Source organism: Acanthaster planci, linkage group LG05 (assembly GCF_054643075.1).
Source record: "Acanthaster planci isolate LZ-2023a linkage group LG05, COTS_SCS, whole genome shotgun sequence".
Taxonomy (NCBI): Eukaryota; Metazoa; Echinodermata; class Asteroidea; order Valvatida; family Acanthasteridae; genus Acanthaster; species Acanthaster planci.
Window position 1 is genome coordinate 20,332,495 of NC_141781.1, and position 27,491 is coordinate 20,359,985.

A 27,491-nucleotide genomic window follows, 5' to 3' on the forward strand; every position below is an offset into this window, starting at 1 on the left:
TTCAAATGACCGTCAGGTTGGATGCTACATAATAGGTGACAGGAACTCCCTGTTATTCCTTAACACGGCGCGCCGGACGACGGAAAGTAATTTCGAACCGGAAACCTATCGAGAATATCCACGATTAACGACGTCTTCAAAAGGAATTTCGTGATTTTGCAAGACCAGGAACGCAGTGGAATATATTTGCAGATTTTGATGCTCGGCTATTTGGGTGACATCTCCAAAAAGGGAGCTTCTACTTGCGGAAAACCAAACGACCACACCTAAAACAGGCGACCTCCAAAAATCGAAATCACCTGTTGGTTACGCCCGTGCTGTCGGGTAGAGTTACGCTCCAGCGTTTGGTAGACAAGGATAACAAAGCGCGGGAATCTACCGGTAATAGTTACCAACAAAACACAAAAAGTGGAGTAGACGTTCAGATCCAACCCGCCATGGCTGTTTTGTCGAGGAGGGGTGTGCTATTGGCATTTTTAAGCTCGATTTTGGCTGGCGTTTGGTGCTACCCATCCGGTGCTCCCACCGGTGCCTGCGTGTCGATGCTACCCGGCCACACCAACAACAACGGAGTGCAAATCCCGGGCCAAGACCGCTCAACAAGTCCCTACACCGTTACGGCTGATGCTGTCGACTTTGTCGCAGAGCAGACGATCACTGGTAAATATATATAATCCCCATGTTACGCCAGTTCATGAAGTGTAGGATGTAGCTTTTACTTAGTGTTGCTGTCGTCCGTTACTGAAGCAACTGTGCGATTTAGCTTATACGGGGTACGCGACCAACTGGACTATGGGTGCCGCATTTTCATAATTTTTGGTGGCAGAACGATTCTTGATACTAAGTAACTAACCACTTTGATTGTAATTCATTGCATCATTGCAAATGTGTTCTTAAAATTATGTTTGACACTGCATTACTTGAAGTTGAACAACTTTGCAGGCCCTTTCTTTATTGTATCATGAAATAGCGCTTTTTTCCAGCCAGTTAATATACACAGCCAAAGTTTGTAATAATTTGTCACTGCCAGCTTCACATATGCAGACGTTACCCGGATTCAGTCTTAGCACAACTAAATAAAGGAAAGAGTTCCATATGCAGATGCCACTTGAAACCCTGTGCATAAACCGTGTTAGACTTGTCTGAAAAAGTAAAAAATCTTGGTATTTTGCCTCCCAAATTGAACTTCTCTGGAGATGTTTTTGCTTTCTGATGGCTAATTGGTCACTGTGGGGGATAGTTACTGCTGTCCGTATATAATTTCTTTCCTAATCTGGTTTTAAAATAAATGGAGTCAGTTTGTTGTCTAATTTTCTTTGGTTTTCATTTCAAAAATTGATTGCTTGCTAATTCACAGAAATGAAATTTATGTGGTCTAACTTTGAGGCAGGACAAACAGTTACGCAGTGACGCAGTCAGTCTCACACCAGAACTGAAAAAGTCCAAGTCACTGAACCAGGGGGTTAAATTTTTTGAGTGTGACTAGTCAACCGTGTCACCACTGTTGGGCTGTAATGAGCATAGGAATTTCTGCTTGAATTGTCCCTGCATGTGCTGCTTTGTGTTCTGGAATGTTTTTGTATGACATCAAGCGACAGAAATGTGCTGCTTTGGGAAAGTACAATTTTTTTGTGCTTTTTCCAAATGTTTGTACATGTATCATACCATTTTTGTAATTTATTTTAACAATTACACAATTGGTGTAATGACCAGATTCTTTGTGGATAAGAAAAGTAAAAATGTGCAAGTCACAAGCTTGTTCACTGAAATGCATGACGAAAAACAGTAATAAACCCCGTCTGTTCACTACATGTAATTTTTTTTATTGTGTACTCTGATTGAGATCATGGGGTAAAAGCTGCCATTAGTGATGAGAAAGAAAGCAGAGAAAGCTGTGGATTACGTTTCTGAGTAGGGGGCAAAAAATGTAACGCATGACTGTATTACCCTTAAAACCCAAGTGGCAACTCCAGGAGGATGAAAGTCTCCACTTATCACCAAAATGTGGTCAGAACTTTTTTTCCACTGGGCCAATTTGGCAAAGATTTCATGCAATCCTCACCCCAGGCATAAACCACAAGCCTGTAGACTCCCATTAACCAGAGACCAAAGACTGCAGAGTTAAACATCTTGGAAGATCAGTATCCCAAAGACGCCCATATGACTGGGAAATGACCTGGTAGTTAAAACATCCACCTCGCTGCTTGGACAGTCGTACAGGTTGAGGCATGACTGGGGACTCGGGGGACTGATGTGAAGATTTTTCTCTGCATGGAGAAAAGGTCCCCCTTTTTTGGCATTGCCGCTGATGAAGAAATGTGCTTGCCAAATGTGCCTCACTCTGGTTTCGCAGTTTATACTCAAAAACTCCAGTCCCCTTCTTAAGATCTTCATGTGGTGTTTAGTTGTCGTTCATTCACAATTTAGAGGGCAGTGTTTCCCGAGCTCAACTGCTCATCTTGTGAATTTACTGCTGTGCATTTTTTTTACTCCGTGTTTATCTTACAGTCACAGTGTCGGGATCGGTACAGTTCCTGGGCGTCCTCTTGCAGGCTCGCCTCGTTAACACCAGCACTCCCGTTGGAACCTTCACCCCTGTCTCCAGTGGACTCAAGACAATCACATGCTCCAGTGCGGGTGACGCTGTGACCCATTCAGCGAGGCTCCAGACCACGACCAGCATCAGTGTGGAGTGGACGGCCCCTATCCAAGACATCAGCGACATTGAATTTGTGTAAGTATGAACGACATTGTCCACGTATGTCATGTGTCAAGGCATAGACAGATCCTTGGATCTGTCTCCTTCTCTCAAGGAGCAAAACCAAATTTTGTTGTACATTTAAAAAAATCAAAGTTTTAGCTCCCCCCTTCAAATTTGGTTGTATTGTGAAGATCTGGCCTTTTGTGGAAGGAGATTGTTGACTTCTGGGCTATCAATTCTCAGGCATTGAGCCTGGGACTCGTTTACATCTTGTTATTATCATGCTGTATCATGCTCATATGGGAATCAAATTAAAAGACTCAAGGCTAAAACAAGGAACTTCAGACTTTGGTTTTTTCTTGTTTTTTCCTTTCCTCTAAATTCCCTGTACAAAGCAATGAAAACATTTCTCAGCCAACAAGATTCTCTTTTTCCTAGTGATCAAGTGAACATCGCAGCAGAAATGTCACTGTTCGTAGTGTCCCAAACTGACATTATTCTCAATGTCAATTCCCAATCCTTACTCCAGTCCAATAGAATTCAAAGTTGCCCTTGTGTTAAATTGACAATGGATTGTCTTTTCTCAACACATGATTATGTGCAGTTTAAGATAAAAACTGTCATCGAAAAGACATGTTGCGTACTTTTGAGATATATTCCCCATTTCCAGAGAATAAAATTAGTACACTTGTTCTTTTTTTATTTATGACAAATTTTGTTTGGGGGAAAAAAACCTGTTGCCCAGATTTTTTTCCTGCATGCTAATTTTCAGTAAAGACTTAAGAGCTTTTGATCTTTTATTTTTTGCAGAGCCACAGTTGTGTATACTGAAGAGCTATTTTGGACACAACTGAAGTCGTCAGTCATTGCAGGTAATTAGCATATTACTTTTGACAGGTTTTTAAACAGGGCCAGAATTGTGATAGATTCACCCCTGTCACGGGATGAGATGCTTGGTGTTCAAACTTGGTCAGTTTACTCAGGTATAGTGACTCGATATGAATGACTGCCTTGGGTTCTACCTGCATTCATTGCCATAGGCAGAGGAAACCCTGCTACGGCAAAAAGGGTGGCATGACTTGCCCAGGAACAGTTGCTCCCAAATTAAGGAACCATGTTAGAGTGTGACGATAGTGTCACTTGGTCTATACATGAATGCACTTGGGCATTCTTGCCATTGTAACCCAACGTCTGTGTGAGGAGGTTTCAGGGCATGTACTGGTCTATAATGGTCAGCACAGTTGAACTTCACAAGCAAACTTATTTCACAAGATCCGTCTTTTTCCTCTGTTTGATAGCGGTGCCAAATGTGTGCGACCCAAATCCTTGTCTGAATGGCGGGACCTGCTTCAAGACCGGAGATAAACGGTCCTACTTCTGCGGTTGCCCGACGAACAGCAACCTAGGGCTCCATTGTGAAGGTAAATCTTATTGCAGCAAACATTTCACTTTGGGTTGATAATGAGCACGAGCTTGTTGCAAAATGTGCTTATAGCAGCAAAAGGTGACATGCATGTTGAGCATATGAACAAGTAGGTGATTTTAACCATAGTCTCTCGATTGCATTTCATAAAAGGTGTGGTTAATGGTTGTAAAATTTCCTTTCTAAAACTAGTAGCTCACGTGGATGAAATATACCTGGATGAAATAGCATACGACATGAATTGGAAGGGAAACGATCCCCCCCGCCCCACCTGAACTTGAGAAATTCTTTGTGTACACTCCCAAGGAGAAATTTGAAATTCTTGCTGCTCGGTACTCACAGAAGTTATGTACCACAAAAGTGGTCAAACGAAAAGGTGCTGTCATTTGAAAATCACCATGGCTGCTCCTTATTTCCCTAAAGAAAATATTTGGAGTCAGTGGAGGACATACTCAAACAATTTGAATTATTGAATGTTTGAATCTTTATCCCTCAAAAATCAATCACATATTCAGATATAAAGCAAAAACAAACAGTACATTATTATTTTTACTAAACTTAAAACAGAAAACCTTTTTATATTGTGCATCACGTACTGTCAGCTGTCTTTGAGTTGCTGAAAAATGCAAAATTTCACCCAAATAATTTCATCTTTTCACTTTTCATTTATGATTTTCACCTTCAAATAATCGTTATTGAAAATAGATATCTCGGTATTTGATCAGAGACCCAATATATCAGGACCATTGACTAATTGGTACAGCCCCAGATGGACTTTCTCCAGGAAATGCCACTGTTATGTGCATGTATGGTATGTGGGGTAGGACCATGTTCATGTGCTGGCATTTCTTCCACTGGTTGGCCCAGTTGCTTAGCACAGCTGACGGAATGCGTATCTGAAACATAAAAAGCGCCTGTTCAGTCTCTGCGAAGGGCAGCAACTTCAGTGTGTGTGGCAGTTTGTATATGGTTTCAGTGTGTGTTTTGCGATACAGAGTAAAATAGATGTCCGAGCCGACACTCACACAGGTCGTTGCCCTCGACGACCTATGTAAGTTTCCTCTTTGCAGTCATTTTGAACCCTTGTGATCCGAACCCCTGCCGTAACGGCGGCGAGTGTTACAGAAGTGCCGTGTCAGCTGCAAGCTATGTTTGCCTGTGCTCTGGTCCTTTTGATGGCCACCATTGCGAAAATGTCACGGGTAAGACCGTCAAGCCCCACCTGCTTGGGGGTGAAGGAAACGCGATTTGTCTCACCGTCAGCAGTGTCCATTGCCACCCTTTCATGTCATCGCAGTGCATGTGCATGTTGGTATTCTTGTCCGATCGGACTACCCGCCGCTGTTAATAGATTATGCTTTTACAGTGAAATGCTGCTGTATATAATGCCAGAGGGCAATGCTACATTGTAAATGCCGCATACATCGTAACACTCTCGGCTTCATTGTGTCCAAGGGGGTGGGTACAAAAGAAAAACCAATTGAAGTTGGTTGAGCTGGTTGGCTTGGAGTAAGCAAGAGCAAGGCCGGTACATACAGGTAGCATGTCTGTAAATCAGATCCTGGAGGGAGCTTGTTTCCATCCTTTTATTTGATCATTTTCCCCCTCAGTTTGGTTCCTTGGGGAAAGATCAGTTTTGCAATTGTATGTTCAATTCCTGCCCAAATTTGTAGCCTTGAAATGAGGTTTTACATTGAGAGGACAACTGCAAAGCATTACAGAGTATAATAATACACTGTACACCTCTATATCACCTCTAAGGGTTGAAATGTACATGTTGTATTTCAGTGTTGTAATAGCCTTGTTTATTAATAGCAATGTGTATGGTCAGATCAGGTGGTATACTTCGCTTCATCCTCCCTGCCCAGTGCTTGACGACTGAAGTCGTTGGCAGACATCGCAAAATTAAGGCTCACTTTTCAAAACACTTTACTGTCTTAGACGAGTCATTACTCGACAAACTATCACCAAGAGGCACGTTAAACGGATCCATTGCCCGTACACAACTGGCTTCCACATTCATTACATAGATTAGCCATTGCTGTCTTTGTGCAGTATTAAATAAATACTAATTAATGAGAGTGGTGCTTTGCTGTATTTGTGTGGCTTTATCATTTGGTTACGCGGGGAGATCGACGGAGCAGTGATGATTTACATTCGCTGTTAATTGTAGACAATTTATTCAGCTTTGTGGAATTTGATTGTTACGGAATGGGTACTTTGAGACAGTGCTCTTTGAGCACGGATTGGGATTGAAACGAGTTGCTGTACAGAAAAGTTTATGTACATACATGCGTGGGCCTGCGGTGGGAGCGTTCCAAACTGCAGCAGAAATCAACACATCCTGATGTTGCATCGCCAGATTACAGGCAAATTGTTCAGAAGAACCACCAACACGGTTTACCCTAGATGACCACGTTACCACATTTAACAAATGTATCATTGTTCATGTAGTACATGCTAATTCACACATGTACAGTACATAGATGCCATCTTTCCCCTGTACCGGCTTTGTGCAAGGATGTACCCTTGGATCCATGCCAAACTACCCATGTACATGTCTATGTACATGTATGATGTACACATGGAAATTACAAGAACCAAATCTATTCTCTATGACTACCTGATGTGTTGATTTGCTTCCCATTGGAAACTGCGTTGTAGCCCTGGAAGCCTGCTTCGGACATGGCCAGCAAAGACGGATACATACAAATGAATCAAGTGTACAGATCTAATTCTCATGCATGTATCCCTACCTCCACACATGTACATGTTCCTGATCTGTGTCAAGTGCAGATGTACATTTATGCATGCGTTATTGCTCCTATTTAGTTTTAGTGTTGTTAATAATGCATGCCAACTGTGCTACAATGTTCATACTTCCTGTCCACTTGTGGTGCCAAGTGTTAAGTTTGCATGTACTTGATGAAGCTGTCGAGTCAGAACATTAGTATGCCTTTAAGTTTGATTGGCCAAAGTTCCTTCCTGTCCGTCTCTGTGAACGTTGCATGACATGCACATTTATTTTGAACTCTTTAATATCCCAAAGCAAAGCCCAATTTGTATGTTTTCTTGCATTTTCATAGCTAAGCTGATGAATTTGTTTTAATTGACTTAGAGAATTGAAGCGGGGATGAGCTCGATTTTGTCTTGATGGCACATACATGTGTACTCGCATCTGAAGCACGTTTTTGTGATGAAACTAGTCAATCAAATCTTTCTGTTGCGTGTGTGAAAATACCGGTACAATGGAAGACTTTTTTTCATTGAATTGTTGTTCTGTTCATGTCTGTCATGCCTCAGCTCCGTGTTCACCGAACCCTTGCCTGAATGGTGGGATCTGTGTGGAGTCAAACGGCACATTCTCTTGCTACTGCCCCGTCAATCGCCACGGGCCCCTCTGCGAAAGTAAGTTAGCACTTAGCAGGTGTTTAAAGTTTGTACAGAAAGCAAACTTCAAAGTGGATTCAGTTAAGTTGACAGACCTATTTTGTCATGTATTTTGGGTAAATCTGGATAGCAAAATGAGTACTTTGCAAAACGTCCCCCCCTGCTTTTCCTGTGGTCATAAACGATACATTAACAGCCTGGGAAGTATATGCACATTTCGCTTGCATGTAAAAACTCACACCAAAGTTGCGGTTTGTTGTGGGGAGGTTTGCTGAGTTTGCCTCACCTGCTTAAAGTGCAAAAGTGACTGAATCATATGAATCCATGTTGCTTGGCCTGTTACTTGGGCCTGAGGGGCAGTGGCGTAGCCAGGAGGGGGTTGTGCCCCCCACAAAGTCCCAGTGCCCTCCTCCCCCACTGAAAAAAAAAGGGATGAATGGATCTTGAAAAAGGCTGCCAAAACTTGCCCCCCAAAACCACACCACTGAGGCTGGAGCCCCCCGTGGGATTCTGGTGCCCCCTTTGGGCCCCCCATTAGTAAATCTTAGCTACACCACTGCTGAGAGGGGATCCTGGCAGCCTCATGATAAATTGAATGGAGTCTTACATAACGGCTTATATCAGGATATGGCAACCCACATATATCACATGGTTAATGCAAGATCAAGTGCCAATACATATGTATGTGGGAAGCTATCATAAACAGTAGGGACAAGACATTAAGATTGACTAGAAATCATTATTGCCGTGCACCCACAAAACGATGTTTCACCGTTACTACAGAGAGGAAATGTGAATGTTGGACACCAAAGACAAAAGCCCAGTAGTGTGTCATAAACAGGGTTTTCCCGACATCAGTTTTGCTTGTGAGTGGGAAACTTTACAAGGCTTTAAAACCAAATGGCACCAATATACCTTTAAAATAGCAAAACAAAAGTTGTACACAAGTTAACTTTAACTGAAAAACAAATGTTTCTTCAAGGTTGTTTCAAAAAAGCACATTTTGCAGAGACTCTGAAAATTCAAAGTTTTAGACCTCGAGTTCAACTGAATTGCATGTTGAAAAACATCGTTTTGAATAAATTTTCACACCCTTTGCAGATCCGGTCATCTCCTGCAGCACTAACCCGTGCCTTAATGGCGCCACTTGCCTTAACACGGCAACAGGTTACGAGTGCATCTGCACATTCGGATGGTCGGGGGACAACTGCGGAACAAGCCGTAAGTTTGTTTCCATTTTGTTTCCTTTTTTTTGGTAACTTTATTACTTTTAATTTGCCACAATACAGAAATATAAGACAATACAGTCAAATCAAGAAGTAAAGAATATACAGTTAGACCTACATGTACACCTCTAAGGAAAGTGCCAAGGAAACATCATTTTTGTAATTTCAAGACTACACAGAGATCACATCAAAATAGGAATAAAACCTGCATGGAATAGTTACATGTGGAAATGAATGCGTGTGCAGAGGTTGAAATGCAGAGAACTGTGAACCCCTTAATTATACACATGTAGGGCTTGTATCCAGTGTATGCATGCTTGATTTAGACAGGTCTAAGCTTTAACGGTTTTCAACGGTCATTGGTCAAATAAAATCTGTCCAACTTGACAAGCCCCTCAATTTTTGAGATGTCAGCACAGTGGGTATATTTACACAATTGTGTGTAAACCTATACCCTGTCTTGTTTTCAGCTCGTTACTGGAATTTTGCATCAGCCAGTCATTGACCCAAGTTGTTCATGTTAACATCTTTTTGTTGATCTGTGTACAGTGACCTGCACAGCGGATTCCTGCCTCAACAACGGAACCTGTTTTGACAGTAGTCCGGCCGGGAGCATGATGTATCACTGCCAGTGCGGTATCTACCACACAGGGAGTCGCTGCGAAACCGGTAAGCATGGTCCCGACCAGATCAGAATGAGCAAGCTTTAATGATCCCAACCAACCCCCTTGGCTCGTTTTGCAAGGACACATCCTCAATCTTACAAAATCCTCTGGTGGCACCACCTCCCAAAAAATGCACTCATCCTCTGATCAAAATCCCTCCGTTATATCTTGAATGTACTTGCACTTGGTGTCCTCTGTCTGCCAAAGCCCTCCAAAACCAGCCAGAGTTTGGAAGATGGAGGGAATTAGAATCTTAAATCCTCCATTACTTCTTCCATATGCTTTCTGGAAGGATGAGCATTCGCTGCTTCAGTCTCTCCAAATCCTACAACGTACAACTCCTGTCATTCTGAGGCATCGTAAATGTACACGGTGCCCTGGCGCAATGTGGATGATCAGGTTAATGTGGGTTAATATACCATTTCCCAACGTCACTCCAAAGGGACAAAAGTGAGAAACTTCGTAGATGAGCCGGTAATCAGTTTATATGCTCATATTCCTGGTTATCACAGGGGCGTCTTAAGGCACTCGACCCCCAAGCCAAACTTGAAAGGGCTGACTACACTGTACATGTACAAATGTACAGTGTAGGTCAGATCATAATTGAGAAAATGTTTGCTTGCTCAACTGTCGTGCACACTCACCTGAGTTTTTGTTCGGCGCAGAAGTATTTGTAATTGCATTGCTATAATATTTTTGTGAAACAGTGCTACCATCAAAACGCCTCTGGTGTCTGTCACCCCAGTTGTCGGAATTTTGATCTCCTATATGCCTCCCTGAAAAAAGCTTACAGAAGCTGGAATATACGTTTTCTACTACTCTCTCTGTCAGCTGCAAGCGTAATGCATGGGCAGCAATTGCATGCATGAAGGTGTACATGAACCTGCATAGTTTGAAGGGCAAGGATGAGACAAGTTCGTGTTACTACTGTTTACTATTTTTTTTCATTTACGGTCTTTATTTTGTCCAGCTGACCCGTGTCGAGCTAACCCGTGTGCCAACGGTGGAACCTGCACACAAGTTGGTGATACCGTCGACTTCACCTGCTCCTGCATTAATGGCTTTGAGGGGGACCAGTGTGAAACAAGTAAGACATTGATGTGAATAGTGTAGTTGGGGAATGACAAGAACTGAATCCACATGTTCTGAACTGTTTGTCATCATAATCCAAAACCAAATCTTAGCATTAAGCTAATTAAGACTTTGGCACTGGGCTCGGTTGTTACCTGAAAATTTTGCATCGCGGGGAGCTGTGCTTGTGCAGAAATGAAGAGAGATCTAGGCGGTGTGGGTTCAATTTGTTTGGAGGTTTTTTGTGTCCTCAGGCAAGGCACTCTGCCACGTCTTCCAACCAGTCAGGAACTGCTTGAATTTATAATTTAAAACCCATTAAGTACCCAACAAAATTCCTTCATTGGTCTACGGAAGGTCTTTCATCCTCTCCTAATGTTGGCTTTCTCTATTTTTCATTTGGTCATTTAATTCTATATGCCCAGTAGATCTTACCCAGCCTATAGAGTACATCACTGTGGGAAGGTTGACAATAAAGATACAGTGGAACCTCATTAACAAGAGGTCCTTCAGACTTCGAATATTACCTTGTTAGAACAGAAACCTTTTAATTGTGTTGACAAGAGTGACAAGGAAGAAGAAAGGACTAGGCTTTAAAATGTCCTCGTACGCAGAATGACGTTTAAACAGCGCCCTCATGAGGGAGGTTCTACTGTACTTATAAACAAGCAAGGACGTTTTGTTCCACGAATGCAACGCGAGTGGAGAGAGAGCGATTCATCCTCTTGATTTTGTTGCATCCATGCAGCCACCAATCCTTGTCTGTCCAGTCCATGTCTGAATGGTGGCAAATGCTTCCGGGATGCCGAGGGGAGGACCTTCTGCCAGTGCCCGTCCAACTACACCGGAACAACCTGCCAAACAAGAGGTGGGCCCAGAATCAGATCTTGTTCAGCCATGACTATCCGAGAGTTCCTTCAAAAGAATGAAAATGCCCAGCGAGGCTGAGGGATTGCCAACTCTCTTGCATTACATGTGAAATAAGTGACTTAATACTTTTTTGTCCCCGTTTAATTTGGTGGACTTTTTGTAAAACTTTTAAATGCACTTTTTAAATGCAGAGTGGCGAAACGTTGGTAAATACAGATGTTTGTACAACCATTGCATGCCTGCTACCGCACAGAACAGTTCTATGTTTAAAGTTCCTGTGCTTCAAAGGTAATGCAGGGCTTCTGGCTTTGATTTCCCTCCCTCCATACTCAGTTCATCCATGCATGCTGCCAATCACGCCTTGCATGAATGGAGGAACCTGCTTCAATGGCAACGGATTTACGTACTTCTGCTCGTGTGTCAGCGGCTACTCTGGTCAAAACTGCGAAGTGCTTAGTAAGTGGTCAATGATCTTTACGGGTAGCCTTCTCTAAACCTACAGTGTGGTGTTCCTTGAGATGCTTGTTTCTCTGAAGATGTTTTTGTCATAACCCCACGTTTCTTTCTTAATGAGTATGCGTGAGTATAACTGCAGTGTCAAAATAGCCGCTTTCTGGGGTCTTTTTGGAAGTCGTTGCTTTCCTTCAGATTGTTATTCTGAAATTGCATGCCAAGACCTTTGACTAATGTCCATTTGTACTTGTACTGTTTTTACCACTGGTTTTACAATAATGAACCTAATTTCAGCCAGCAGTCTACATGTATATTTTGTTGTGTTGGTCTAAGATTATCCATCCAAAAGTAGCGTGGAAGTAACACCAACTTACATGGGCCAATTCTTTCCACAAACTAGACTTGGCGAAATCTGTACACATATACATGTATGTGCATTTTCGGTTCCAATTTTATTCAGAACAACCACATCTCAACTTGTCAGTTTATAAAATTATCCCAAGGTGCACTTATTGACACATATAGGCACGATATTAATAAATTTTTAGCCAAAAATGACAACTTTTAAAACCAAGATACCACTGCCACAGTTCTAAAGACTGTAGGACTTTACACATGCTGACACATGTTAGGCATTTGCTCAAGATTTGTGGAAAAGTTTGCATCGTCCCTTTTTTTGGAAACTGTGCAACATTGTCTTGGAGCTATGCCTGGCCGTGACCCAAGGGTCCCATAGGGCTCCACACAAGCCTCTGTGTGTTCACAAACTCCAGGGGAATATACCTGAAGCAAGGGGATGCATATTCAGTAGGTGTCACACAGGTGGCTTGGAAGATTTTGAAGCCTTGAAAGCTGAACGGCAAATTTTTTTGCTGATAATGAAGAATATGCAATGTGTCACGGTCTTGGGTTAGACCTGAGTTGTTTATGCTTATAACCCCAAGCACTCGTAAATTCAAGCCATGAGTAAAATCATCCATACCGCTCTAGGATTCCATTCACACTGCCTCAACATAATGACAGGAATTGCCGGAGAATTTTGAAGAATTGAGGCAGTGGTCACCCATCCACCAAACATATTGAAGAAGTACATGTCCTGGAGCATTTTGAAGGATTGAGGACGTCTCTGAGTTTCCCATGGAGGCACTTTGAGGATTTCAAAGGACTGACGATGCATCCTGGCCAAAAGGGCTTAGGGGGTTAAGGTTGAAAAACACCTCTTGTTACGACACCAGATATCCCTCCGTGACTTGGCATGAAGCTGTTAAGACATAATATATCGTTGGTAGATGACCTAATTTCTTTTCCTTTGGTCTATTTCCTCTGCTCAGCTGATCCGTGTGTATCCGCCCCGTGTCTCAATGGGGCAACATGTCAACTGGGGACGGGAGATGAACCCTACGTCTGCATGTGCCCTGTGGAGTTTTTCGGCCTCAACTGTCAGAACCGAGGTCGGTTTTCCCAATTTGCAATCAGCTAGTCCTAGCCAATAGGCCATGAGCGCAAGTGCTTCTGTGTTGTATTAGTTCCTAAAAATGAAGAGCTATTCACTCTCAATTCGAGATGGATGTGTGACACATGAATCAACCAGTTTATTATTTGAAAATTCAAGTCCATTATTGACGACTGTATTGTTTGACTGTCAGATATTTGTTTATGTTTTTTTTAAAGGTGCTTGCTCTGGGGTAACCTGTGCAAACGGAGGTACCTGCGTGCCCCGCGAAGACCAGCTGGCCTACACTTGTCAGTGTGCGCCCTCATACGACGGAGATTTCTGCCAGTATGCAAGTGAGTGCTAGACAAAATGACTCTCCATTCAGAATTGTCATTGAGACACTTACATGGCCTTATTTTTTTCTGCACCATAGCTCAGGCATGCAGCTTTACCTAGGGTCGGCCTGTATCTTTTTTTTAACTCTATGTGCATTCCATTACCAAATTAGTTGGAGAACTGTACATAGTCTGGTGTCATTCGGCTTTCTTTCCCTCTACATTTTTACAAGTCTCATTCATGAGGGGCCCCTGATGGTGTAAGGTTCCTTGTTACATGTCTATTTTTCTGCTTGTCTCACACAGACAATTGCGAACTCAACAATCGGTGCAGTGAGGGGTCCACCTGCAGGTATATTGGACAGGGTTTCACAGAGTGCACGTGCCCCAACGGCCTTGTTGGAACTTTCTGTGAAATTGGTAAGCCCTTAAAAGAGGCACAGACTATCCACTTTGGATTTTTTGTGCCCATTCAGTCGAAAACGCGGTAGTGAATAGGGTTTCCTCTTTGACCTTACACACTTAAACAGCTCCCAAAAGGATTTCATATGGTTTATAGAGTGCACAGGTTACTTCCGGAGAGGTGTGTATATTTTCACCCCTGTCAGAGACTCAGTGATTTTATTTTCTAATTGTGCACCCTGACGGACCTATAATTTGATCTATTTATACTGATTATTTTATATCATTTGGTTCCGCTGAGCTGGGAGTTTACAAAAGCACTGCGCTAAAATACATCATATTATTAATGGATACATGTATTATTGGCAATCAGTTACAGCATGATAGAGTCAGTTTTATGTTTCTACTGATATCTTCCTGAACTATACTGGTAGATATATCCTGCAACGTGAATTCCTGCCGAAATGGGGGGACGTGTGTGCCTACCGGGGGCGGCAACCGCAGATGTGATTGTCTGGCGGTCTACTCGGGTACCGACTGCGAAATTTACACAGGTAAAGCACTGTACTTACGGACAGTTTGACCTTTTAGGTTAGTGTATTCAGCAAGTTAGCAGACAACAACCTTGATCGACCTGTGCTAGTCAAATGGAAGACACATGTATGGACTTCAGGACTTTATATGCGATGTTCATGCGTGTTCACGTTTGTGATGAAGCTTACATGAATTTGTTATTACTGGTGGACTCCGCTGTAGTATCCAGAACCCCGTAAAATTTTAGGGGGTTTTGAAGTTTTGTGATAAGAACAAACCAGCTAGCAGTATGCACCCAAGCGTATCTATAATACTGCCTCTCTACCATTCCAGATCCATGCACCCCGGAACGAAATCCCTGCTTGAACGGCGAGTGCAGAATTGTCCTAGACGCAACTAGGAGCAGCAGGTGCATTTGTGAGGCAGATTACCAGGGGGAGAATTGTTCCGTTTACAATGGAAGTAAGTTTTCCCTGTCCATGCTTCCAAAACTTTGCCCCCCCCCCCATAGCTATCAGGAGTCTAGCTTGAAGACCTCCTTTATAAGGAAGCCATTTTGGATTATGTTCCCTGAAGTCATCTTATTCAGTGTAATCTGTCAGATGGGGCAGTACCAGCCTACATGTGTATTGGGTTCCATGCCTCGATCACTTAAAATATTTAGATATAACCAATCACAAATTTTAAATTGTTCATCATAGTTAATGAAATTAATCAATAATAAACCTTTATTGGCTTCCTTTAATTTTTAGTTTTAATGCCCAAAATTACAAAATTGAGCACACTTTCAATTTAGTATGGTGTGAAACCATATATAGTAGCCTTGAAGAATGCAGAGGAACTTGCATTTTACGGCCCCATCCCCCCCCCAAATGCCTCCAGTCCTTGCACTCAATACTTGTGCCTAAGAGAATCAGCCTAAATATACCATGTCTTTGCACTGTTAATAGCAGCTGGCTGTGACACAATCCAGTGTTTGAATGGCGGCGAATGCATCAATAGCGTGCAAGCTGGACCTGTATGCGTCTGTGGAGATGACTTCTCCGGAATGCGCTGCGAGACGCCGATAAGTACGTAAATGCATTCCTTCTTTTTTCTTTTTTTCCTGAGTAATCAGATTCCTTGCTATCTGAATCTGCTTCAAGCTACCAAGTGGGAAAAACTCTCCTCCCTCAAAAAAGTGTGTCAGCCAGTCCTTTGCAACCAAGCCAGTGGAGAGATTATCAGACGGAAAACTTGCAGGCATTTCACACACGGCATACTAACTGGTGAACATGCTTTGGCTTCTCTGTGTAGCTAGAATCAGGTCAAGTCTAACAGGCACATGGTTGCCTTACATCCGGTCTCATCTTCACGCCAAACACAGTTGATTCAGGTTTCCAAAGGTGCAGGGCCTCAGAATTGGGTGCAGACATCCCTCGGGCATAAAAGACTTTACACAGAATCACTTGACACTCGAGCTTGATTCCTCCACAGATCTCGCGCCAACCTTCACCGGCTGTCCCAGCGGGGTCAACCCGTCCTTCCCACTGAACCAAGGCTCCAATATGGCCTTCATTGACCTGAGGATCACCGCCGTGGACCAGCTTAACCGACCCCTTTCGTTGACGGTGACTGACGGTCTCCAGTTCCCGAGCACAATCACTTTCACCGAGGAATACCGGCCGGGCAAGGCCATCACAGTACTGGCTGTGGACGGTGAAGGCAGAAACAGCACGTGTTCGTTCTTGCTGCGAATCTTCGGTAAGCTATTTTTGCCCAAGAGATTGCCCATAAAGCAGTGCCTGAACAAGATGCAATTCTTGTGAAACCGTTGAGAACACCATGCAAGATAGCACTGGGAATTCTGGAACGTTTGTACGCATTACGAATTTCTCCCATTTAAAAATCTTTCAAATCTCCACATCCTTTTCGAAGAAAAGATTAATGACAGCATGTCTCCTTGGGGATATAGGTATCTATCCAATCACTCAACATCTAACCAATCCAGACTTGCCTGTACAGGTGGTCAGTCTATTGACTTGGCATTGCCCCACCAATGACTGTGCCACAGAACCACAGGTCAACCATGGGCCAGATAAGTTCTAGCTGCAGTGAATGGCTCCTCTGGGAGTATTTTACACAAACTGGTCACAGAAAATTATAATAAGGGGGAAAAAGTGGCCTACATTTACATGTACAAAGTAAAAGAGTTTACCAGTACATGTGTACACAACACTTGTGTAAATACACGTACGTTGTACATGCACAATGCAAATACACTTTGTAGAAGTACTGCCTGTGTGTTCTGGGATCCCATCTCGAGTAGGGATGCTACATACATTGTCCCAAGTACTTTTTGCTGGGTTCTGAAAAATATAGGTCTATTATGTACAAGTTTATAGGTTTCTACAAGGTATGAACATGTTACTTTCCTTTGTATTTACACTTTCAATTGTCTATTTTATTCAAGGTGTTTGTGGGGATGGAGTGGGATGGTGTTCATTTGCCCTTGTATATTTCAAATGGTCTCAACAATTCTTTAATGTTGGTATAGATTTTTGATGCTGCATTTTTCGAATAACACACCAATGTTGATTCGACTCCATAAAACCACAAAATAAACAAGTATTTTACTCAAATTCAACTAATTTTTTTTATTTTGAAAGAATAAAAGTGGGTAGTATAGCTTCACTAATATTTACAAAATCAGAGATGTGATATAAACACACTTAATTGAGGATGCAAAACCATACAGCAAATGTGAGTCCTATTTGATAGTTTTACCAAATTGGAAATAAATTACAACTAGGGAATAATGAACTTCATTTAGTTACAGTGGCGTAACTAGGGTGCCACAGCTGAGGGGGCACCTGGGGGTGCACAATTTTTTTCAGGGGGCACTGAAAATAATTGAACTAGGTATATTATTTATTTCAAAACTTCAAAGGGGGGGGGTTGCACCCGGAGCACGGGCCTCTGTTGGGGGGGGGGGACGTGCACCCCTGTGCCCCCCTGTAGTTACGCCACTGTTTAGGCATGTAGAACTGACAAAAGACTCCGAACACTTTAAACTAATATAGTAATACCAGTTTAAGAAAAAAGTGTGTTGTCTTTGTAAGATGTATATAAATTGGTGAACTATTAAAAATTTTGTCACAGAAACAGTTTCTGTAGCACATCAGTATAATTAATCAAGAAACACGAGAACATAATAATAACCAGTTTTATATAGCACCTTTAACTAACAAAAACTGACAAAAAAAAGAACGTGGCTATACAAAATTGAAGCACAATACACAAACAACACACCTGAATTATCTTAATTAATACTAGAACAAACAAGTTATATAACCATAACCAATCTGAGGTAGTTCGGATGACAATCACTGTCACACATAATGCATAATATTGAGCATTTTAACAGATTGTCCTGATTTACCTTTTATCCTTCTCTGTTTTTTTACTGAGGCTTGTCATACGGGATTTTTTTTACTGAAGTGTTTGTCACAATATGTTGGTTGCTGATTAATTTTTCCCGAATAGTTTGTTAAGTTTAGTAAGTTCTATTCCATAACTGGATATCTCTGGTGTATGGCCTCTCTTACAATATCTGGCATTTTCTTTGAATTGATTACTGCTTGTTCGTTGACAAGGATATGGTACTTTACATTGCCTGGCCCTTATTGTGGGTGGTTCATCATGGGATAGTGGCAGGACGACTGGGGAACCATTTGTTTCTTCACTCTTAAAGTAAAACCATATTTATATGACTTATTAGCAAATACATGTAGATGAATGCACGTTTCTTTCAATATACTGTACAGTCAACAGCACTTTAAGACTTATATTTTCTCTACATTAATCTCATAATACTTTTTTATGTTGCTTTTTCGTTTTCCTCTTTTTCATTGGTTGTTCATTGGAATCAGTACTTTCTGTTAAAGGAAATCCCAAAACACAATATAAACATCAACAAAATAGTCAATATTTAGGAGTCATGACAAAAATCAACAACAAATTGCATTCTGAGTTTTTAAATGTATTAAAAATGCATTTGCAGATTACTTCTGTGTATAGAGTCCAAACAGATTTCATTAACTAATATAAAGATAACAGAAAACATATCCAAATAGTTAAATTAAATCAAACACTAGAGTCACCTTGTTATCAAATTGCTCTCCTGGTTGTGAAAACTGGGTTTCCACAGAAAACTACATTTCATGACTTTTCCAGGATTTTTTAGGAATGAGAAGCTTAAAAAATGCATGACCAAGATGTATGTAGGAAACCCTAAAACATTTATCTGAGTAATCTTTACCTGAAAAAGGAAATGTTTTCAAGGTTTACTGCAGTTCCATCTTGCAGGACAAAGGTCCTTTTGAAGGGATCCACTGTTAGAATAGTGCCATTGTGTCCATCACTTGTTTCAACCTGGTCCCCTTGCTCTCAAAAACTATACTGCTTCCTTTTACACTTTTGTGACAGTGATTTTTTTTGTGGCTTGCCTGCGGTTTTCTGTAACAAAGATATATGATATTTGTTGGCTGTAATGCTCACCCATGTGAAACTGTAAAATATTCAAAGGTAGAAGTCTGTGATTTATGAAGACGGGACGACTTTTCAAATATCTTTCTAGGGTTTTATGGCATTTCATTACATCAACAGGTAACAATTTTTTACATGTACCACAGAAAACTTGCCTACCGCAAATATTCCGATTTACTAATCCTTCCTAAGTGGGTTTTTTTCAGAAACATGTACAGTGCATTTACAAGGAAATAACAAATTTGTTATTTATTCATTAATTCTTTGTACTAGTACCGGTATCTTTTGGAAATACATATTAATTTTTAAATCATATTGCTTTCGGATATACCGGTAGACCAGCAACTGAATGTTAAAATGGAAGATGAGCATGTTACTTACGTCTCTGATGATACTCTTCATAGGGAGGTACTGGATGTCTTACGGAATGTTCATCCACCCAGATATCATGCCCAGTATATCCAATAAAACTCGCTAGGTATGACCATTCTTCATCTTTGACTACTTTAGCTGCACACCATCTTCCCAACTCATCGAATGCCTGGACGCGACTTCCAACTGAGAATTTTCCTGTATTGCCTTCTTTAGAAACTGAACATTTTGAGAACTGCACCAAGGCAGTAAAATGATGGATGAAGAAGATGAGGAAATCACCTTAACCTGGCCCTTATATGGCAGTCAATTTACTCTTGGAGACTACGTCATGAAAGGAAAAAAGGCCTCAAAATATTTCATTTTAACTGATGACACAATTATCTCGTTGATTTTCTGACTGCAAATGATTACTTTGTTACAAATTGCTTTTTTATACGTGCACCAAACAATGAACTCTAAATTCTTATTTTTTGATTTTCATATCACTACGCACTGACTGAGCATCAAGCCAGCGATCAATCCAGCAATGAATGACCACAACCAGCAAAGGATGACATAAATCTGTCATTCACTTTGTACCAAGGACTGGTACCTTTGGCAGAGGTCAAAAGCATAGGACCACTGGTTTATCACCACAAGGGGGCAATAAAAATTGTCCACTGGGGAAAGCTGTCATTTCAGAATGGATGTGTTCTTTCCGAGTTAGAGAGGTCTAACTCGGATTCGTTTAAATGGGAGAAATTCGTAATGTGTAGAATCGTAAAGGAATTTACAAATTTGCTGCCGCGACAGACTTTTCAGAACAATTTCTTGACTCCTTCTTCCAGAGTCTGTGAACTAAAATAGAGTGAAATTCGTTTTGTTATGTTTATTCTAGTTACTGTTGCTAGGGGACACATGGCCCCGTAATTAATGCAGCTTCCAATCAAACCGTCGGGAGTTCAAATTCTAGCAGGTGGTTACGTGATGTGATCTTAAGCACGTCGCTTCACCCTTGCTTGCCTCTCTGACTTACCATAGGAGTAAATGGGAATTACCGTACCCGTGAGGGCAGAGTTGGTAAATGTGTTTAGCCATTTGTACTTGAAATGGCAGCATCGGGTCAGTTTACTCTTCAGGGAGGCAAAATGGTCTGAGGAATGTTCAGATTTTGTGAGCCCACTCACGATCATTTGCAAAAGACCACCTGCAATTTTGATAGGTATTTCTGTAACTGGGCTTTCATTACATTGTCTCATTGAAAGATTACATGATTTTACAGTGGTGCATAACATCAGTGTAGTGCTATATACCCATTTGAATGAAATTTTTTGCAAAGGCAGGTCTTGTATGACATTTTGTCTGCAAGGCAGCATGGGCAAAAAAAAGCCAGTTTAAGCAATCAGAAATAGAGGGCACACTAAATATGAGACAGTTAACATTACAAAGCATGGCAATGTAGTCAAATAGCTGTGTATTATTAACCAAGATGCTGAGGTTACACATTGAAAATAAACACACGTAAGTTGCCATGATCATTGGTTTAAGTTTGGTTTTTCTTCAGGTTAATGCATTTTGTATGTGTGGTCCTAAACTTTTGCAAATGACTGTATTGTACATGTACACATGCATGTATCCTTACCAGGAACACGAACCTCACAAACCTAAAACATGAGATTACAAACTTCTTATAACAGATAACGAGAGTCCCTCAGTTGAATGTCCAGGCGAAGTCTCGGCTATCACAACCGAAGATTCCGTCACCGTCGTCTTCCCTACAGCCACAGCGACGGACAACCTTGGAATAACCGAGCCTCTGCAGTATTCCCCGGCCAACGGCTCCCAGTTTGCCGTCGGTGCCAACACGGTCTTGGCCAAAGCGCTGGACACCTTTGACAACCAGGGGGAGTGCAGCTTCAAGGTCGTCGTACATAAGAAGGGTGAGTGTGCTCGTGCCTGGCTTTTACGAACTGAATGTTGGGACAGCAGGAACAAAGGTGTCATGAGGCAGTTTTACCCTTAAAGGTGCCGAGTTTTGTGGACCATCTCACAGCTCATAGGAGGGTAGGGGAACTCAGCCGTTTGATACTGGACATGCGTGTGATAAAAGACACTCGTTATAAGTACATCTGTGAAGTTCAAATTCAATCTATCATAGGGTTTTGTTGTATGGGCCACTTGAAGTCCACAGCTTTACACACACTGTCGGCCCAGTGTTCATTGAGCACATCAGCTGGAAAAGTTGACAGTTTGGCCTAAGTTTTCGAAGCAATGGTGTGTTTGCTTTTCACAAAACTGGTGTCAAAATGATCGCAAGACATCACTGAAACAACTCCTAAATGCAAAACACAGGTAAAACAATGCACTGCAACATCTTTAAGGTAATGTCCCGGGGTTGGGGGGTGTCACTCCCAGTAGTTCCAAAGTCATCTGGCCGTCATTTTGTACGTCTGGAGTAAAAGATTTCAATTGACCTCAGGTGTTGTTTTGAGGGAAACAGGAAACTATTAACAATGCTCGTATTGTCCTGCTAAAGCCTCCCTAAATCAGCTGACAGGATTTTGAGCAAGTGAGGGACAGTGTTAACGGTTTATTAAAGAGATGTAAACATCAGTTTGTCTCCTGCCGACTTGAAGGGTGGAGGGTCATTTTGAACAAAAATAGACATGTAATTGTTTGTCGGAATGAAATTTTCTGTGTAGATTCTGACTGCACGGCATCCACCAGCCCAGACAACGGAGCGTCGGAATGTGTTGTTGACGGAGAGCGTCGGACCTGTGCCGTCAGCTGCAACGAAGGCTTTGGCAATGCCGTGGGCATCGAGCAATACACGTGCAGATATGAGAATCCTGCGTACTGGGAGCCCAGGCCAAACACAGACATATGTGTCCGTGAGTACATCTCGTCAAAGTTTGAGTGTGCTCTTGTCTTTTAAAGTGCCTGTCCAACTATCTTGGTTGATTTTGATATAAACAGTGGCATGCAGCTTGCTAGGAATGTGCGGTTATGTGTGGCCTTTGATTTGTCTTGTTTACAGCATTCAAACCTGGAAATGGTATCAGCAAAGTGGTGTCCATTCGCTTCAGCATTGAGTCCACTTTGTGCGATGCGGTGGACTTTATGAGCTCTGTTGTAGACAGCCTGACCAGCTCACTGCAAGCACAAGGTGTCTGCGATCCAAATGACTCTTCCATGTCATGTGGCATCGTGGCAGCCTGCGGCAACGGCGGCAGCAGCAGCCGCCGTAGGAGGGCCAATACCGACTTGGACGCCGAGGTGGAGCTCACGAGCCTAGCCTCGGAGGGGGACACCAACACAGACGTCCTGGCCAGGCTTGACCAGACCGTGGACATCGTGCAGGCGGCGGCCGTGACTGGCTCCCTGACTGTCGAAGTGGACGGCACAACTTTCACCAACGAGCCCACTGCATATGGGGAGTCTGATGCCCGCTGGAATTGCAAACCCGGCCAGATTATTAAATCGAGTGGATGCTGTAAGTAGTCTGGAAACAAATAAAATGTCAACTGAGTTGTGCTCATTCTGCTGAAAGTTCCTTACTTCCCAAAGATAAATCCAGTTGGGTTTTTTGGGGGGTTTTGAGGATGCGCCCTGATATATGTGCTTGAAACACAAGCCGCGTGGCCAAGGGTTCGAAACATGCTCAATGGCTGCCGAAAATCTTAGATTCCAGAAGTCTTTAAGTCAAAACTGCAGCCCGTCGAAACAGATTGCATCATTCACTTAACGTGTGTTGCCCAGTCACCATGCACCTGCACTGTACATCCATGCTGAGATTATGCACGAGAACCACTGAAGAAATTTTAAAGGCTTTTTTTTTTTTAGTGGGGGGGGTTATTTGCTAATTTGGAAGGGGTGGGATAGATGCATCCCTTTAAATGTATCTTTGTTTCTTACTGAAGAGAAAGCTTTGCATCAACGCATAGTGAGGCCCAATTGCATGGAGACGCCCGATTGGAACAATGTTTTAAAGCGGGAAATTTCTCAATATTGACAAGTAAGGCATTTGAAATATTCTTTTCTCCAGTGTCCTGTCCGCCTGGTACCTTCCACAATACCGCCAGCAACACCTGCAGCTCCTGCCCATCCAATACCTACCAGAACAAACCTGAGCAGGAGAGCTGCACCCCTTGTCCCGAGGGCAGTGAAACGCAGCAAACCGGCGCCTTCAGCGCTGAACACTGTAAGTCCGACAGCATCACCTCTCACAGACAGTTGTTACAAAGTCCAGCGTGCAATGCTTTTCAAAATGGGCTCGTAGAATCTTTGTAGAAAGTCTGGTATCGTTTGGACCTTTACTCTAAAACAAACTGAACAGTGTTCAGTTTGTTCAGATTGATGGATGTCAGACACTGAGATAAGTGTTCCAATGTTTCCCAAGCACTCATGTCAAAGCCACTGTCCCCAATGTGTTAGTCTACATACACTACAGTGTATGCCATTTGGAGTTGTCTGGAAAATGTGTCTATCTTTTTGTTTTACTCTCTACAAGTCAAGAAAAAAATGTTATGTTCACGTTATAACCTGTCCAAGAAAGTTTGACTCTGTAACGTAATTATAATCCATGAAGACTTAATGTGTGGAATGGGGTTCTAAACACACATGCACCTTTAGTGTTGGTAAGCGTTGCATGTTTGAAGTGGCTTGCCACTTTCCTCAATGCTGGATTTGGTCTGGCGGTCTCAGCTGTCCCCCGGTCTCAGCGGTCCCCCTCACCAAATATGGTAAAATACGCCAACTCTGCACACAACAACGGGAAAGTCGTCCATTTAATGTCCGGCTATTCAGGGGTGATGGCTGAGACTTTTAAATGTAAGTCTGAAGTCATTTCTAATGCTCTGTTGGTATTTTGTACTCTCTGAAAAGTTACCGGTAGGTGAACCTTGTTTTAAAAAAAAAATTCGCACTGTCCCTGTGCCACCTTTGAAAGATAACAATTGCATCATGTACCTGTGCCATATATTGGATGTTTTGAATCACAGGTGTAAAGACAGGCAAAGAGCCCGTGGTTGGCCCCTGGACGCCGACCTTGATCGGCATCGTGGCTGGAGCAGGTGGTCTCATCGTCCTCTTACTGGTCATCCTTGCCTGCGTGTGTGTCGTCAGGTCCTCCCGCCACCGCTCGAACAATTCGCAACAGGACAAGAACGGGTCCCTATCCAACTTCACTCACCTCAACAAGGCCTACGACGAAACGGACGAGCCCGAGATGCAGTTCCACGGTGGGGTGTCACTCTCCAGTGACACCACCTACCAGAACGTGGTGGACGATGACGTGCTGGACACGGGCAGCACTGACCACCTGGTGCGCATCCCCAGCCTGTCCCAGTACAGCGACTACTATGCCACGCTTAATGCCCGCTCGGCTCCCGTGCCCGACACGCCACCGCCGCCCCCTCCAGTTGCGGCTCCTGCCCCTCCGCAGGTCAACGGGGGGCCTCCCTCACCCCCTCCTCCTCCCCCGGGGCCCGACCTCAACGCCAACAATTCCAACGCAGGTGCTGATCACACCTACCAGAACGGCGACGTTGCAAATGTGGGTGGCAAGGCCAAGTTCCAAGTTTGATCCGAAATTAGCTCCGCCTTCCACCAGATCACTTGCGTAACAGAGTTGCTGAAGGGAGCCAAGTTAACAGCAAACAAGGTCAGTGAATGGGTGTCGCTGGAAAATAAGTGTCTCGTCAAATGATGTAGGTCTTATTTCCAAGCCAAGGAAAATACCGGTCATTATACCGACACAGGGTAACCATTGATAGATATTTCAGAAGTTGCATCACAGTGCTCCCTTTCACAAAGAACATCGAGCCTTATCGTCTGTTCTCTAGATGTCACACTTCGTGTTACACTTACTGTACCAAACGTCTTATGTTTAACAATATGTTTGCAGTTATAGTCTGCCAATGAATATCTTTGTAGCCACCGTTCGTATGTATTGAGGCAGAGAGAGGTGCTCTTGCAGATTTTAAAGCAGTTTGCAAAGTTTAAAAACTGAATCTGTCTTTGTAAAATTTGATACAAACTTTGTAAGATAATTTACAACAAGACGTATGCCTTTTTTAGTCCTTTCTTTCTCTTTGAATAATGTTTGACCTTATTGGCTGGCCAGTAAGATATATGTAGTCTCAGTGAATGAAATCTATAATTTAGGTGTGATGATAGGATGTTTATGGCCAGTTAATGTTCCTTTTTTTTTTTACATCCGTTGTCATGTTTGTGAAATTCGCATTTCAAACGAGCCCAGGGTTTATTTCACATGGCCTAACTGCAAACCGGCCGCCTATTTCCTCTGCGCAGTGTGGTAACAAACCATTTTTTTTTTTGATCGCAAGTACATTTTTGTACTCTGTGATTGCCAACAATCTGACTACGGAGGATCCGCTGTCGGCAAATAGACTCAAAATACCATAGCCGGTACTCATTCTACATCGGTGATTTTTGGACGTTAATGTTCGTCTGCAGCTGTTCTTTGAAAAGTTTGTTTTCTGAATAGTGGCTGTGTTGAAATCTACAAAGGTTGTGGGTGATAAAACTTCATCTAGGGATCTACATGTATCAACGTATGCTTTGTGCTTATCTGGGTACGCGGTAGTCATTATGGTCCAAATCTGTAACTTGGTGTTTTTTGGAACAGTTCGTCTCTTCAATGAATCTCCATTTTTAATCAGAGCGCTGGAGGTCTGCCAGTGGAAAAGTCAGTCGGAGATGCAAAGACAAGGGTCGACTTACATCAGGATGTCGTGTTCATGTTTGAAAACCCAAAATTTGCAATATCACAGTAGTCATTTTATGCAATGAAGCCGATTGTATATTTTTGTACTTTGGTATGCATATATACAGTGTACATGTATACTGTGTAAGATGTTCTTCAGAAAATGTTTGAATCTGAATAATATAATCTGAATTTTTACAAATAGTTACCGAGATGTGCTTTGAAGAACTGAGGTCAAAAAAATTCTTGGCATCGTCTTTGCTTTGCTTGTTATTTCAATGAAACCATTTTTATTTAAATTGTATTGCTGTCTGTTGCAGAACAGCGGGAAAAGATTTTTCATGAGTTGTCGCACAAGGAGAAAAATATATTCACACCTTGTAAAATATATGAATGTGATCATGGTGAATTTGAAGTGTTGACTTTTAATTGCAATACTGTGCACAGTCTGTACGTGACTTCATGGAAACCAAAATGTGATGTTCTCTTCTGTAGTATATATGGCCAGTGTATCACTTCAAGTTGAGAAAAGGTGCATTCAAGTCTGCATAAGCTTTAAATCCTGGCACAAGATTCCACTGTTGGCTGTATTAATGCAAAGGTGCCATTTGCAGTTTATACGGGTGTGGCGTGACAGTCATTCAGAGCTTTTGCCATGAATGTGATATTCTTGTACCAGTTTGCATGTCTTTTTTGTATGAAACACAGATGTGTGTGTTTGAAGGGACAGTCTTGAAACATCGTGGATTTATTATTTTTTCAGGTAAAGGTGGTTCAATGCAATCACATACACAAGTCATGTTTTGTGAATTTTATGTAAACTGAAGTTATACTTTGCACATCATTCGATTAATTAACAGTTTAACAGTAAATCTGTTCTTACAGATGTTTATTTAATTCAATCATTGCGGTATCATGTTTATAATGTGAGAGGATGATATTTGTTTGTTGCAGGTTTTAAAGTTCAAGCATTTTATATGGTGTATTAGAGAATCAGTTTATTGGATTAGTAAGACGATTACGTAGACCACTTGCAGGTTTTAAGGCGCAATGCAAAAGTGTCAGTGTACATGTAAATACATTTTATAGTTGGGCAATTTGGTTAAAGAATATTTGCCGATGCCTATAAGCCTGTATGTCATTGTATTCAACACTTGAATTTATAACGAATTATGTGAATACTTCCCAATAAAAATATTATTCTGAAATTACATTGCACTCTTGTAATTTCTTGTATGTCCGAAGAGCGGATCGGGGGGCAGGGGTTAAAAAACCTGCTCTGAGGGGAAAAAGGTTAAATTAATTGGGAAATAAAAAGAACTAAAGTAAATTTAAAAACAAGATCCCCGCCGAATCTTATGTGTGCTAGGTGATGAGT

At 42.2% G+C, this 27,491-nt stretch overlaps 1 protein-coding gene across 4 annotated transcripts; it reads left to right on the plus strand.

Moving 5' to 3' along the window:
- The first annotated feature begins 38 nt into the window (after positions 1-38).
- LOC110990440 (uncharacterized) lies at positions 39-27,324 on the plus strand. 4 transcript variants are annotated; one of them, XM_087137245.1, is made up of 23 exons: positions 39-660; positions 2,509-2,734; positions 3,512-3,573; positions 4,000-4,122; positions 5,195-5,326; positions 7,428-7,532; positions 8,616-8,735; positions 9,290-9,409; positions 10,376-10,492; positions 11,225-11,344; positions 11,680-11,802; positions 13,131-13,250; positions 13,471-13,587; positions 13,876-13,989; positions 14,406-14,525; positions 14,839-14,967; positions 15,456-15,575; positions 15,982-16,248; positions 21,084-21,326; positions 22,089-22,277; positions 22,424-22,879; positions 23,432-23,587; positions 24,387-27,324. In XM_087137245.1, the coding sequence occupies exons 1-23, from the start codon at positions 438-440 to the stop codon at positions 24,968-24,970; spliced, it is 4,086 nt and encodes a 1,361-aa protein (XP_086993371.1). In that variant the 5' UTR covers positions 39-437; the 3' UTR covers positions 24,971-27,324. The 4 variants fall into 4 exon arrangements, with proteins under 4 accessions (XP_086993371.1, XP_086993372.1, XP_086993373.1 ...); XM_087137246.1 differs by having other exon boundaries at positions 15,459-15,575; XM_087137247.1 differs by lacking the exon at positions 11,680-11,802.
- Positions 27,325-27,491: the final 167 nt, after the last annotated feature.

Coding starts and splice junctions, on each gene's coding strand:
- LOC110990440 (XM_087137245.1), top strand. CDS start 438: ATGGCTGTTTTGTCGAGGAGGGGTGTGCTATTGGCATTTTTAAGCTCG. Junction 2,735..3,511: donor ATCAGCGACATTGAATTTGT/GTAAGTATGAAC, acceptor TATTTTTTGCAG/AGCCACAGTTGTGTATACTG. Junction 13,588..13,875: donor AGATTTCTGCCAGTATGCAA/GTGAGTGCTAGA, acceptor TGTCTCACACAG/ACAATTGCGAACTCAACAAT.